Source organism: Rhea americana, unplaced genomic scaffold (assembly GCF_003343005.1).
Source record: "Rhea americana isolate MKP2758 unplaced genomic scaffold, rheAme1 scaffold_22, whole genome shotgun sequence".
In the NCBI taxonomy this organism is placed as follows: domain Eukaryota; kingdom Metazoa; phylum Chordata; class Aves; order Rheiformes; family Rheidae; genus Rhea; species Rhea americana.
Window position 1 is genome coordinate 4767075 of NW_028186329.1, and position 16201 is coordinate 4783275.

The 16201-nt window shown below is 39.4% G+C and overlaps 1 protein-coding gene across 1 annotated transcript in view; it reads left to right on the top strand.

Moving 5' to 3' along the window:
• Positions 1-11433: 11433 nt before the first annotated feature.
• The window catches only part of HSD17B4 (hydroxysteroid 17-beta dehydrogenase 4), a 68624-nt gene continuing 63856 nt past the window's right edge, over positions 11434-16201 (top strand). Inside the window, exons 1-2 of the mRNA XM_085305403.1 lie at positions 11434-11524; positions 14184-14237. Of these exons, the coding sequence (XP_085161529.1) occupies positions 11461-11524; positions 14184-14237 (118 nt within the window). The 5' untranslated portion in view covers positions 11434-11460. The remainder of the gene's footprint in view (positions 11525-14183; positions 14238-16201) is intronic.

Genomic DNA, 16201 nt, shown 5'->3' on the forward strand with positions numbered 1-16201 from the left:
AAAAAGAATACATACATTGCAGTTTTGTCTGACAAAATTAATTTATAGTAATGCAACATCATGAAAAATCTCACGAATTGCATAGTGTATAGTTTCTGACTCATTAGCCCCACATAATCTTTTTCTTTTCCCACCTGGAAAGGGAAAGTTACCTGTTCTTGCTTTCCAAGGCAAAAGACCTTGACTTTCAGAAACTGCAACTCTGTTCTTTGCAAATTCCATTTCTAAAATATATACTAATTTATAACATAGGACAATTTGAATGAATGCTGCTAAGTTATTGAAAGGACAYGACATCTCATTGATTAGAACCAGGCATACTATATGAACTTTCTCTGGGACAAAAATTGCTTACGTGCTTTTTGTGCATTGTTTACAGACACCAATTTAAATGTGTATGAGTAATTGTAGTCGAAGTGTCTTTGAGACATTCAGTAACTTGTTATTCCATTGCATTATCTAGTCACATGTATACTTGATAGAAAAAGTGAAAGGTACTCTTTGAAAAGTGATTATAAACATAAAAACTTGACAACTATGAGAAATTACATTTAGCTCACAACATTTTTCCAAAACACTGTAAAAACAGTTCTTACCTGGCATTCCTTTTCAAATACAAAGAAGCATTAAAGGAAATAATTCTACAGGATTTATAAAGACCTACTTTTATAAGTAAATGACGTAACACCTAAACTAAGCTGTAAAATTTTGCAGTTCATCTATTTTTCCTGCAGCGCACACAAAGACTGGCTTTATCAAATTTCAGAAATAAATGGATAGCAGTTTTTCTTGTAGTATACTTGTAGTTGTATTAAAGCATCAGCCCTTTAGCACAAATGTCATCTATCATAAATCCATGTTTTTTGTCTAGCTGAATTTAAAAAAAAGGTAACAGTAGTACTGCTTAATTATGGATAGAATAATGCCCTTTATTGTATGCAGTAAAACTGATACAACACTGTGTTTTAATAGGGGAGAAATGACAGAAATTCTTAAAATACTAAAAGTCACTCATCATGGATTGATTTTACAACAGTCTTTAAATCTCAGTACTCTAGATGATTAGTAATGCCCTTCTAATGTTTAGTTAATCAGTGCTTGATGAAATGCACTACAACAACAATGCAGTGCAACAACAAAATGTATGTTAATGAAGTTGTGGAAGTTACAGCCTTTTAGAGGAGTTGCAAAGTGATAAGTAAGACCTTGGATACATTTTGCAATGCGCATCAAATAACTGTGGTCTCAGCTGTACAAAGAAAACAAGATACAAGGATGTTATCATGGCCATTTTCGGTGTGTCATCTTAACAGGGCTTCATCAGGACTTTTGACCACCCCTTAATTATGTTTGTATGCATGTGTGTATATGCATAGACAAGCAAAAAGAAACAATCAGGTAAGTTATCAGCATTATTCTTGCCATAAAACTCTCTTAAGATTTATCTCCATGTAGATGGTCCAGAGATTATTAGTAGGAGTCTGGAAGCTTCCAGCAATTGGGGCTTAATCTTAAAAAAGATTCCACCTCTCCCTTAAAGAAAAGCTGGAAAATAAGGGAAAGAGCAGATGGTCTATTGTTTTTTCCCATCTCTCCCTAAAAACACTGCATTGTCACAAGGAAGTAACAGACTGGTTTTGGTGCTAATTGGCTTCAGCTCCTTTCCAGCTACTTGTATCCGCTTGCATACCATTTAAAACGTGACTGAAGGCAAACTGGAATTCTACGTGTAAGTGTTAAAGGGACTTCAACCTGCTTGTTTTAATGGTCCAGCAGAGAAGAGAGTTGGCGTTGTCCTCAGAAGTCCCTCACAAAGATGGCAGTCTTACAGTGAGGAGGGGAGAAGCCAAGGAGAACAAGCTCATCACTCGGATGCTTTCCTGCTACCAGGGCTTTTCTGTTGCCTTACGTTTTTTTCCTGCCTGTTGGCTCTTCAGACAGGTTTATTCCTTCTCTATCCTTGTTGCCCCAAGGAGAACAGTATGATGGAATATGTTAACTCTTCGCTTACTCAAAGAAACAGCCCTAAATACCAGTTTCCTGTGTTTCTGTGATGTAATTTGAAATCTGAAGGAATAATCTACATCTTGATTTAGTTGTTAGTGCTGTTTTGTACATAATCTATATCCTCATCAGTATAGTAAGCATTTAATCTTGATTTCAGTACATATATCTCTGAAACCTTTTAGAAGAAACATAGTGCATTTGTATATATTCCAGAGAATATACTTTAGTATGAACGTGAAGTTAAGACTCCAGTTTGCATAACCATTTGAAATGAAAACTTCTTGTTACAGCTGTTTTTCATTGAGATTTGGGCAGGTCAGCCAACATTCACAGTTAAGAGGCAAACATCTGTGCTTTGGATAAAACAAATTTAACTGTCAAAAGAGATTACAGACATCCAGAAAATTTCCATGATATTTCTGTGATATCCCTCATAGACAAAACTTTTGGGAGATGAAAGTTTGCTATCATTAAAAAAAAATGCTACTAAAAACTACACTGTGGCTACTACTTATACAGTTTATTTAGGCTATGTAATGCAGTTGTTATTTTCAGTTTTACTAAAAAAACTTTTTGCATTTGTTCTTAAAGAAGTTCTCGAAAATTAATTCATACTAGATTATTGGTTCTAGAGTTTGCGTACACCAGCAGAAATTACATTGTAACCTTGACGTTCATACCTAAAGTATCATACATTTTAGTTTATGATGTGATTTATTCTCCTTCTGTGAAAATATACAAGCAGTACCCCCTTACAGGATTGCTTGGTCTGTATTACAGATCAAGATTTCTTAATGTTTAAACCACAAAGCACAAAGTGACCTGTCTTGGTTTTAACAATTACAGCTCTGGTTTCCAATTTTAAGGCTGATACTTATGGGTAGACTTTCCTGAATTTTAAAGCTGATGCTTATGGGTAGGACTTTCCTGAATCAAGATCAGCCTTTTCTTAAAAGTTTGAGAAATACAGGAGCTGAAAAATAACTTCTGCCGATCTGTAAATTTCTACTTGCTATCACTGCCCACTGGCTTCTGGAGAAACATCCATTACGGCATTTCCTCTGTTTGGGAGCAAATGGGAAAGAGGTTGCTCTTAGGTTTGGGATGTTCTGTAATTACCACAGTATCAAGAAAAGCAGACTTTAATAAGGAAGAATAATAGAGTTAAGATACGAGCTGCTTGCCCAATTTTCCCAAGCAACCAAAACCTGTTTGCTATTTGTTTTCTCCCCTGTGGGAAAATCTTGCTGTATTAGGTGGAGGATAAAGGTGGAGCTTCCTGCAGTTACTGTGATTTAGATATAAATTACTTTTGCCATGACACATAAGATCTTCCGCTTTCTACTTTTAAATCCTAACACTGGATTTTAAAATCACACTTCCTATTGGCTTCATGACAAAAAACTCCTACTTCAGTTTCTAGTAAATGTTTGGATTTAAGTGTTTTTATTGTGCACATAAATATAAGCTGAAATGAAGCAGTAGCCAGTCTGATGTCTATGGAATCTATTATTTAGCACAGTTCTCCAACTCTCCTTAAATGCAGCTATAGGAGGCCTGATGCACCATCTTTTTCTTGCTAAGTGTATCTTGGGCGGTTTCTTCAGTAGACTTTTCTGAGCTACAAGGAAATTTCTTGATGGGTATAAATCTGAAGAGAATAATTTCTGAGAGAAAATTGTTGACTTTTCTCTTGTTCTCCAATTTCTGCTGGCAGTTCTTCAGATCATCTGCTCTGCCGGTCTTTAAACATGGTACTTTAGAGCTCTGGATTTGCAACAGCATTTTGTATCAAGTTTCTCAGTTTTATCTTTGATTGTTCTGGCCAAGCAGAGGATGAAAAGTGTTGTTACATTTAGGTCGTATGAGTTTTTTAATACAGAAAATATGATGGCATAGATGGGACAAATTGGCCCAAATAAGGCCCATGTTATGACACCTACTATTCTGTTCTTGCAAGAGAACAGGAATGCATCAGTTCTACTCCATTATGGAATAGTTATGAATAATTATTTGCTTTTCTTGAGCAGAATTTAGTCATCTTTCATTTAAAGAGTCTATTCCAGTAATTTCAGTAGCTGAGCTTGGCTTGGGTCATGAAGAGAAAGTTCCCTGGTTGTTGATACTCCAGTCTGCTACTGTTAATTTAAGAATTCTTGTGACGTGACAGTCTTTCCTCAGCCTAGAAATGCTTAGATGGTGATCTCGACTTACTTTATTGTCTGGACTTGACTGTGGTTTTTTGCTTTCTTTTTTGGGGGGGTTGTTTTGTTTTGCGGGGAGCCAAGATCTACAACTGTGTATTATCTGTTAGGTCTGCTAAGAGATTGCAAAAATAGAAAGGACTGAGGAAGTACTTTTTGCTGCGATAGGAGGTAGGGGGAAACAACTGCATTGGAGCAGCAACATGTCATGAGATCAGCTGTTACTTTTCAGAAAGCTGGTTTCATCTTGCAAAGATCTTGATAATTCAGCAACAGAAAAATGATGTAATTCTTGGAACTAAAGTGAGTCTCTTTGTCTGACTCAAAAACTATCTCAGTTACAGACTGCTTACCTTGCTTTCAGTGGTAYGGACACTCCCCAAGGTACATATGCTGTGCCATCACAAGACAACTAATAGGGAGTAGGAGTGGAAAGGAAAGCTCAGCACTTCTCTGGAAGAAAGGGCTGTAATCAGACATGGATATTTCATATGGTTGCCTTGCCACCTTCACTGTGATAAGAGTCTATTAGCTACAGTATGCAAAGAACATTTTTTAATTATCTGGCTAGGTAAGGGGATGTGCTCAAGCTTACAGTTCCAGTATGCTATCACACTGCATTCTACAGTTTACCCCAAAGCTGGGGCTAAATTCATGAGATAAAATATGGTAACAGGGAAGGATGCCCTTTACAAAACAGTACTGATGAAAAATAGTCTCTGCTGCAGTTAGGGCTTCAGAGAACCTTGGATGGGAAATTCAGACTTCCCACCTCATTCCTAATTGGTAAGGCAAGTACTAAAGAGGAGTCATGGCCACTTACCTAGAGAAGTTGAGTGGCTGTTCTCTGTCTCATCTTGCTTCTCAGTTAGTGGGCTATTCCATACTTCTACTTTTGACTACAATTGCTCTTTACTTCAGGTTAGGAAGGAATTCCTTCCACAAAATAGAGTTGATCTGAACCCGTGGTGTTTGGCTTTCCTTTGAATGGTGGAAGTGGCTGGGATGGAAGCCGGTAGAGTGGATATTCTTGAGAGATGGGTAGAGGTTTGCCATATATTTGGGGGAAAAGAATTTATGTCTGTGTTGTGCACAGAAAAATCTTCTTAATGTTATAACTTACTGAGTTATTTACTGGACAGGGTTAAGAACTCCAGAATGTACTTAGTGGCAGCATGAGAGAAGAGGTCATTTTATGAGGTACAGCTTAAAAGGAGCTTATCTTTGATGCATGTTTTTTGTTCAGTAAAGGAACTGCCTGGATTTATTATAACAGCACAGCCTCTTGAAACTTTTGCTTGTTCTAAAGCTTGATACGGCCATTAACTGAGGAAGCCACTGTACTGAATCATTTTTTTTTCAGGAGGGATTTCAAATCTTCCATCTATTCAGCAAGGATTTAGTAAATTTATAGAATCTATTTACCCACAACTTGATTGTAATGCCAATAGATATCTGATTTCCAGAGAATGCAACATACGGTTATTTGCTAATCTCTTTACCTGTTGTTTTAGTCCATGTGTTTTTATTCTCCTTTTTCACCTACAAGGAGACTAAGTTAATGGATTTTTACTAAGGGAACATTTAAGATCAAATGAAATAGCTGTGTTATAAGAGCAAACACCATAACCTTTTCCTGGCACCTCCCTAACATTTCTCCACATGATGTATTTTCAAAGCTGTTAACGAGATGTGCACACGCAACTAATTTTTGCTTAATGGGTTTGTTCTGCTAGTGTATTGTACCGTATCAGCTCAGCAGTCCATCAACCCTCAACTGACCCATGGCTTCAGTTTTCCTTAAAACTTGAGTCTCTCATGTATGTAAATGGAGTGCTTCCACAGTGCTCTGCTTGTACCCTCAGCATGGCTTTTCCACTTAATTGAGTGGTATGTGCGACAAATGCCAAAACTCATGTTTCTTGCCAAAACACGGACATCAGAGACCTCCTATGATGTGGGCTGTTGACAAAAGCTATAAAAATGTTTGCAATTGGTTCACAAGAATATGTTCACTGCTAACTGCACAATATGCTGCTCCTCAACATCAGATCAGGAAAATTGCTTTTCAGGTTATGAGGGTGACAAACAATAGATTCAATGGCAAGGAAAAAAAAACACAACTACTTATTTATATAGGCTCACATAAAAGAATACCAGAGAAGGCAAGTTGTTAGAAACAATATTATTTGCCATTCCTGTAGATGGAGGAATCAATACAACAATCACTATACACTAGCTGAAGAACTCTCCAAAAGGTGTTTATGTCYCATAAAATTGTATACCTAGTCTAAATAAAAAGTTTTCTTTGACCAGTTTTACTAACAGATCATAGATAAGGTGAARTGGGCCATACAAGTGGTTTGTATCAGATAAACATTTGTGCCTAGCTAAGGGTTGAGTCATTTCATAACCTCTTTGCACAGGCAGCCACTGAACGTCTACAGAGAGAGAGGAAATGGAGGCAATGACTGGCTGAGAGTGAGGCCCATTTGGTCACAGCAGAAGATGCTAAATTAAAAACTCCGGGGACTTCTAAAGCGCTACGGCTGACGTCATGTGTGGAGAGGTACCATCTGGTACCATCATGCTTTCGTACAGTTCAACAGAACGGTGCCACAATTTTTAACATATGCAGACTGGATTCAACTTCTAGATGCAGGACGTGGTAAGAAGCATCTGGTTTCCCCCTTCCCCCACAATTTGTGAAGAAATTATTCCCAGTGAATAGGCCTCTACAAACCAATGTGAGCAGAACCATTTGGAAAGTAAATTAAGCTCTTGAAAATGGGCCTTACAAACATCCAAACATACCTTTTAGCAATATTAAAAAATATACATTGAGTAAAAGCAAGTCATTCAATTCTTTTATTCTCCCACAACAACATAYACATTATTTTAAAGGTGGTCACAATCTATAGGTGCAGACAGCTGACATTTTGGATAGAATTAAAAGCACAGTAGCACAGTATCCACAATATATGCAATTCCAGCTTTTTTTAACAAAAAGAAGACAAAATAAAAAAAAATCTGACATATTTGTTGAWTGAGTGATTTTAAAATATACTGCCAGTTTCTTTTGGTGCACAACATGAAAACCTACTTTTWAAAAAAGAACTCACTGCTGTAGACACTGAAGCATAACTAAAGAAAATAAATTCTTCTAGTCAGTGTTACAGGGTAATATCTGGGGGGGTTTCTGCAAATTTTTCCTGGTCTAAAAAGCCTGCTATGTCAGTAAAAGCAGTAATGATAGATACATGTTGGTTAACACTATTCACAAAGAGACAAAATAAAGTAGATTTGGTCTTCTTTTTTGACTCACTCATTTCATTACTAGTTTCAACCACTTTAAAGCCTGTCTAGCTGAGTATGAAAACTCGATATCCTGCTATTAATCTCCTATTATGATTCATTCATTTAAAAGTCAGTTTGACACCTACTATTGATTTGTGGCTCAACATCTACTACATCAAGTTTCCATCCTCACTGGGGTAAGTAAGGGTGGGGTGAGTTTCAACCTCACTGGGGTTAATGGTGCTGGTGTTTTCTGCTCCTACCTTGTTTCAGATTGATGCAATTATTTTCTGATACCTCTATGACTTTTAGAACAAATCCTTCCAAATGTTAGGAGAACCCTTCAAATTTCTTTGTATTTTGAGTGGCTATTTGTATCTTTTTATAAGTTTCACCTGAATATAAAATATTAAAGTGACATACTTCAGTGCACTTTCTCTTTTGTTTTATGGGGAAAAAAACTGTTGAGGAAACTATACAATTCAATTTATTGCTTTCAAGTGCGAGTTCTTTGCTGATTCTGATCACATTGTGTGTATCAAATTCAGGAACCTATAAAAGATCCCACGTTGTTAACAAGGTATGTTAGCAACCTAAGGAACAAATTATGCTATGGAGGTAACTCTGGGCCTGATTTCACTTGCAGCATGTAACTACTGGCTTCCAGGCAAATTAAAAATTAGAGTCCTTTCCTTGAATAGGCCATGATCTAAACTAACGGGGCACATAAAAATTTGGGACTCTAAAGGACAGAGCTGAAATGGCATGTTCAAGATCATACAGAGGCCCAGAACCAGCACCGAAAACCTAAACCAAGTTCTCCTGAGACACAGTCTATAGCTATGAACACAGAACTGTGCTGCTTCAGATATATGAAGGATTATGCAAATCAAGCTGATGGTGTTAGGCTAGTTCCTGTCTAAGCATCTGAGTATTTCCCGTCTGAACTAGATGTTTCCAGAAATGTATGTAGAGTTGACTAAGCTGGGTGCTCATGTCATTAGTTTGCAGGCATTTTCCTAACAAATTACATCCTAAAATCACCGGAYGTTACAGAAACAAAACTCCAGAACCCCTAACAAAAATGTGGGCATGAATGAAGGTGTATAGCGCTCAGCAGGTAACATGTTAGCTGTGTACTGCATCAGTGTAAGTCTGTCCTCTGTGTACTGTACCTTTAAAGGTAAGATATTTGTCATGCTTTTCCTGCTGGGTAGGGCTGTAGGGCCAGCCAGACTGCTTCTGCAGGAGGGTGCACCACTCTTCTCCTGGGAGACTTCCCTCACTTCTGCCAAGTGGGAGTGTAGTCTGTCAGTGTAGAAGTAATAATGAAAATATTAAGCATTGCAGATGAGGTGGCACCGAAGAAACAGAAGATTAAGAACCCAATCTGTTACTTCCTCAGAAAGATCAATCACAAACTGACTGATAGCTCTGTCCTATTCAGACAGGAAAGAGCCTCCTTGAACTATGAAGCGTACAGACAAATCAGAGCCAGGAAGCTTCTCTATGCAATACAAGGCTAATTGCACAGGTCTTTTCATTATAGGAAAATATAGTCTTGCGTTGAGTTGTATTAAAATGAAAGAAGCTATCTTAGAAAGTGTAATTTGTCATGAGGATATTTTAGTCTGATTATCCAGCTCTGTAATAATGCACATCTGGTGCAGTGGGTTTTTTCTGCACACATTCAACAATACTTCCCTTAAACTCATGACTTTTAGTAGACTATTTAACTGGCCTCCGTTCCYGTACCTGCTTCAGGAACCTTTTATTCTCGCTCCCAATGAGTACGTATAACATGCCATCATAAAAGTAAATCTATTGGCTTAATAAAACTAGTCAGTATTAAAAGCAGTGTCCTTTTGATTTCATCTTTTGTATAAAGCCTTTCTTAGGTTCTTTCTGGAAGAATTTCATTACTAGAGGTGTGGTATCTGAAAATGCAGATTTAGTAAGTTTTACTGTAGCACGATACTTCCCCTAGTGTCCAAACTATAAATTGCAAATTTAGCATTTAATTTCTTTTAACACGTCCATTCAAACTGAATACAGTAACAGGTAATACACCTCTATTCCTCATATTTCTAAAGGAGTAACTGTTACAGACTATTTCAGGTCATATATCCTAATTTCCTATATTTTGCTCTCCAAATCGTGATCACCTCTCTTCAGTGTAGACAATAAAGCATTAATAGTCAAGAAGATAATCTGCAGCAAATACAATTTTTCTTTCTACTAGCTGTGTATATAATTCAAATTAGATCAAAGATACATGAAGTAAAATTTGGCTGTGCAGAGGGAGTATGTAGATGATTTCCCAGACCGAATATGATAGCCAGCTACTCAGAATTCTGGGGACTCTACACTATCCTTGATTCCCTGAGCACTTCCTAGATTTAAGACACAGAACACAATGCAGCAGAGAGTTTACAGCTCCTGCATACTCAGGCTTATGGCACTCTCAATCAACTTGGAGAGCTAGCCAGAACGAAGGAAGAACTCAAGAGGTCCCTGTCTTTAGTTCTGATTAGATCTGCTGAGCTCCATAGCAGTAGCCTTGTAATACTTGAATACGATTACATTTTGARGGACTGAGGCTGAAACCATACCAATTAGAATAGTTACTGCCAACTGCTCAAAGTGAATCATAAAGAACAATGAGGTTAGTATCTTGAAGTTAAAGGCTAAGATTACGGGGTGGGGAATTTGCATCCAGCTCCCTCAGCTACACAGTTGTGTATGTTACATAGCCATTCCTTGGTTTCCAGTCTAAAAGGGAAACTGTTTATCCATTTTGCAGGCTTACTTGGAAGCAAATATAGTTGATGGTTCTGAGAAACTCATCTACAATCTGAGCCAATGCTCAGCAAAGTCAGTAGATTTCTTTGCGGTAACTTTACAAAGCAATGAAGCAGGCCCTGAGATGGTAAGGATTTGAGAAATGCTTTGAAATGAATGAATTCATTGTCTGGAAATGAGAAATTGCATCGAAGGGCGTTTACTCTATGAATGCCAAAGAGCATGGCAGGCAGTCAAGTTCAGAAAGGAACAGGGGAAACAAAGTAAAAACTTTTATCTTTGTGTATTTTTAACTCACCAGTTTTGGACCTGTGAATACGTAATGTTTTACTTGGCCAACTGACAATATGGTGTAATCTTCAAAAGGCTGTAAACTGGGAAYATGTATTTGCTTTCTGCATGTACATTCATGCATATATGTGTTCACATTATGATCACCGAGTTTCCTGACGAAACAACCCATTTCTAAGATGCAAGAATACAGAAAGCTAGAAAGTAATTCCTCAAAGTTAGTGTATTTCCACAACACTTTTTTTTTGGGGGGGGGGTGAATCTAGATTCTCAAATAAACACATCTCCTTAATGTCAGTTCTTCAGTGAAGTCTTCCACTCAAGGAGGTTAAAAAATGTTATGTTTCACRGTAATTTTTTGACTGGAAGAACTCCTGCAACCAAGGAAGTGAGGACAGAAGGCAGTGATTGACTAGGAAACAGTACAGATTGTTTCAGAGCAACCTGAACAGGAAATAAGATGTCTACACTTTGCCGACCTGATCTTGAAATCCACCTTACCTGCCTGTGGCCTGTYTAGGCACATGGCAAACTGCCTGTGCCGCCAGGCAGGCTCCACAAGCTTGCATGTTGAAGAGCAAGCGTTTCACAAGCGCCTGGCCCTGTCTTTAAAGGTATGAAAACGCAAGGACGATGTGCGCCCCCGGCCCGACAAGAACACCCGCCCGCCACCCCTCCCCGCGGGCCGTTGGGGCGCGCGGCGCAGCCGTTGGGGCGCGCGGCGCGGCCGTTGACTTCGTTTCCCAGAGGGCGGCGGGGCGCCCCGCCCCGCCCCCGCCGCAGCCGCCCCCGTCCCCGCCCCCTGCGCGCGGAGCGGAGCAGCGCAGCGCAGCGCGGCGGGGCGGGTACGGGCAGCAGCATGGCGGCGGCGGCGGGGCTGCGCTTCGACGGGCGGGTGGTGCTGGTGACCGGTGCCGGAGGAGGTGAGCGGCTCGCGGCGGCCTAGGCGGCGGCCGGGCCGGGGCCCCGGCGGAGGCTGTCACCTCACTGCGGCGCTCCCGTGCCCTTCCGCGGCGGCTGCGGGCGTTTGGGAGCGGCCGCGCGGGGCGGAAAGGTCGCTGCCGCCGCTGCCGCCGAGGAGAGGTGGCGACGCGGCGCGGCTCCGCTCTGGACCCGCGGCCTTTCCGCAGGGGGAAGCTCCTCGGTGCCGGCGAGGGGTGACGCAGCAGGCCGCAGTGGGCACCCAGCCGCGCCGAGCGTCCCCTTCCTGCCGGCTCTGCCTTGGGCGTCGCGGGCGCCGCCGGTAACGCGCGTCCTCTCGCACTTGCTTGCGCGGGTTAAGCTGGCGCRTGTGCTCGCTGCCTGCGCCCCCGCGCCGGCGAGAGGGCAGCGCAGGGCGGCAGGGGCGGGGGCAGGGAGAGGTTCCCTTGCGCACCAGCGGCGGCCTGCGCCGTCGGCGGGGCGCCGGGGCTGGCCCCTCCGGGAGGGAGGGCGGTTCTGCGCCGGGACGTGCGGTTTGGGCAGGAGAAGTTCCTGTTGTTGTTGTTGTTTTTCCTTTTCCTTCCCTTGAATGCGTGCTTTGACTTTTCCTTCGTGAGTACTTCCAGCGCAAAGACTGTGAGTTTGGAAGACAAGGCAGCAAAGTTTGCAGTTGTCCTTAGCGACCAGGAGTCCCTTAGTGAAGGAGTTTGTTCCTTAATCCTCCAAGAAGGTTCTGCCTCCCTACAGCGTTTTTTTTTTTTTTTTGTGTGGAGCTGCATGTAGCAAGAGGAGATTACCCGACGTTTTCCAGAGGAGGACCAAGGCTGTGGAGTGTTACGGAAAGCCACATTTGACTCATGTCACCTGTAAATGACAAACCTGAGAATAAATGAGGCCAGATCATTGTGTGAAGCTGTTCAGCTCGTAGGAGGCTTATTGATGTGCTTCTGTCTGTGTAACTTACCTCACWGAGGTACAGATTAAGGCTCTAGATAATAAGAAAACAAAGAAACATGAATTACAAATCTCCAAGAAAGCAACACACACAGCAGAAATTGCTTGTCATAAGTATGGGTATGCAGACACTTGTACTTTGAGGCTGCTTAGAAGTGGTCTGTTAACAGAGAGAGCTGTCCTTGGATGTCTTATTTCACAACAGTTTTTTTTTTGAAAAGTAGTTAATTGAACTTAAACCAAGACAGGTGGAGGCTCTTCATTTCATGTTAGTTCTTATCTGACTTTTTCTAATTTATAGCATTTTTGGGGGTTGCATAGTTTATAGCACAGGTCAGATCTGTAAGTTTATCTAAAACGTCTGAATTATAAATTTGTTCATTTTTAAAAGGAGATCTGTTTTCACAAACACAGGTATCTAAAAATAGTTTCTTTTCAGCTTGGGCAAATCTAGTGTGGAGGTTTTTCTTTAATGCCTGTTATGCAGYTCAGCTGTTAATTAACTGCTTTCARAGGTATAAGTTATTTCTTTAAAATTAGAGCAGAGAGCTCAAGCATCAGAACTTGCTTGTCAGTTGAAAACACTGGCACATATGACATGGTCTGTATTTTGTACTCTTCTCAGTTACGTGATTTCACCAAAAAACAATTTTCTTCTGGGACTTCGATTACATAGGGCAGTACATGTATGCACACCTCCCATGTGATATCATCCCTTGTGAAGGCCCATAGGAGTTGTAGGGAAAGCACCRAACTGTTTTTGTATTTGCATAGAGAGGTTAGTGTATTTCAAAACAATGTAAACAGTTCTGATTTTTGATTCTTATTAGTTTGAGAGCTAGTTTGGAATGTTTTCTTTTTGAGTGGCAAAGAGGTATTTGATCATCCTTTGATCATTCAAATATCAGTATCCTTTGACATGAGAAAAAGAACCTTTATCATTGATTACAGTTACTTTTGATATGATAGATAATATCTCTGTAAGTAAATCATTAATCATAACAAATAACTAATATTTAACACACCTGGAGTCTAAGTCAGAGTAAAGATGTAAGAGTCTTATTTCTGTGCATGRGGTAAAAATGATTCTTTGCTATGAGGCTAAGTAAATCTGTGGGTGCATCTGGGTGATCTGTCACAATTAAGTGATTCATTTTTATCCAAATAATTGGAGGGATTTTTTTTTCAATACCTTTTCAGTCACCATTAATTTTTTTTCCGGTGCATATGTTACTTTTTCAAATCTGTAAGACTGGCTTGAACTAGGAAAGCGTCTTACTAGCTTAGAATGTAATTAATTAACTTGAAAAATCCCCTCCTCCTGCAAAGTTACAAAACATCCAGACATTCAACTTTGTCTTACAAATGACYCTGCTAGCACAAGCACAAACTTAGTAGCACGCAGCTTTCCCTGATGGTTCCTCTGAGTGCAATAACGAAGAGTGAGCATGAGTGTGTTTTTTTTTCCCTCTGACTGGATGTTTCATCTTAAATTTTTCAGATAGTTTACTTCTATGTTTTCAGTTTATCTGAAACTAACTTCTAGATGAAATACAGTTTTACTTTAGACTCACAAGGTGTTTGTGTTAATTTGGTACATCTTAATGCAGTTCATTTTGTGTAGCTTTCTCTCTGAATTGTAAGGCAGAAGACAAACAGACTTTTTTCCTTTTCTTTCTTTATTTCTTTTTCTTTTTTTTGAACTAGGATTGGGCAAAGCATATGCTCTGGCTTTTGCTGAAAGAGGAGCTTCCGTAGTTGGTAAGTTTTATGTTAACTTGATCTAGACAATAACCTTTGCCTTTTTASATAGCTGGCATTCAACAGTCCATACCCTTTCTGACAGTAACCTTTGTTATTTAATAGCTTTCTGTCTTATCTCTTGAGATTTTAAATTTCATTTTTAAGCTTTTTTTATGAAAAAAAGTAACTCAAGTCTGTCCAAGGGCTAATCTTTGCTGGAAAGTCACTATGAATCATCATCCTGACCTGACTTTCATCCATATGTACCAATCTTTACTGTAAGTTGTGGCCAGAGAAGATACTGTCTCAGGTGAGCACTATCCAGAAACTTCTAATGTGGCCATTTGAAAATGTGAACACGTATCTTCTATTATTTTCTTCAAGGAAAGGAATTACTAGAATGTAATCCAGTATCAGTAGTCCTCAGAAAACACAGAACRTGCTGAAGGTACAGTGCGTTGTTTCTCTATGCAAAGCCAAAGCCATCACGCATTAAGAGCTGTCTGATCCCAAAGACRGTACCAAATAGCTCTTAGTAAAGAATTACTGTCAGAGTTTCATAGTCATTTGGTTGAACCTTCTTCAGAGAATGTTTAGCCATACAAACTGCCTTATCACAAGATAATTCTGATGGTTAAATTATACTGTTCAGGAATGGGCATCTGTAGTTTCACTGCCTGTGAGTTAATTTGTATAGGTATTGCTGATGACTTCAAGATTAAAGGGTTAAACAGACTTTACTAAGTGTATAGCTAAACCTGCAAGAAGTTGCCCACTGATTTTAGTRACTTTCAAATAAAAATCTCAGTCTCAGCTGGTAAAACTTCCTGAGTTGGTTGTTYTTACTTTCTTGGTTAAACACAAAAGTCTCTGTGTAGACAAAAAAAGGACAAGACTTTAAAAGAATCTAGAGGGAGTTTTTTGGTAGTTGCTGTCTTTCATACTTACGTTATTTACTAGGAACATGAATATTTCCTCTCAAGTTCTTATTTAACAAGAATTAGGTTACTAAAGCAGCCCAAATATTTAATTGTATAAGTCCTGGGTAGTTAGAAGTTTTCTGACTTTTCAGAATGATTTAGAAAAGAATTTGTTTTATTGCCTGACTGTTGCTAAAGCTCCTTTATCTCTTGGATTTATTGCACAATAGTTAAATTGGTAAGTTCAGAACTGACTGACTGTAAGGGAAATTAATTGTTTCTCTCTGAAAGTGGCACCTCACTTCATCTCTTCTTTATCTGCAGCTGTTTCCATGCCCTTGCCAAAATCCTGTCACTGATTATGGTAGTGCTTTGCATGCTCATAAATACTTTGCATTTCTTTACTCTTGTTGTTTTATGAATCTGACCTGAATGAGTTGAGAAGTTACTTTTGGAAATGTCTGTAAATTTCTCTAATGAAAGTAGATGTAAGACAGACCTTGTGTCTTTAAAACAACTTTTTAAAGTTACTTAAGTGAAGGTCTTCAGTAAGAGCAGTGGTCAAATACTGTAGTTAAAGGAGTGCCACTGGTCCCAGCACAGGAGCTTTTTCTTTCTTAACCTCCTGTCCAATCCCATATCTCATTCCCGCTCACCTTTTGTTGAGTGAGTTGGTGTGGGTCACACTAAGCAATGCAACCAAAATGAAACTTTCATATTTTCCACTAAGTCGATTAACTGCTTAAATGTAATTTAGCAATTAATTAGTATGGTGAGGGAAAAACAGTGATGAATATGAAGATGTTTATTGGTGCTGCTATCCCCTACTTGATTTTTACAGTGATTCTCTAAGTGCAGTGCAAACTTGAAGACTGATACTTGAAAACTGATGAGATTTGATAGTAACCTTGTATCACGACAGAAATACAGTTATGATTAAAGACCTTCTGAATGCAGCCTACGATGGCACAAATTACTTCTGTCTTTCAAAGCAAAAATCTGTGAGCAAAATTCGTACTTTTCTAGAAGGATGTAGTTTATATGTAGTAGTGAAGTTAACGC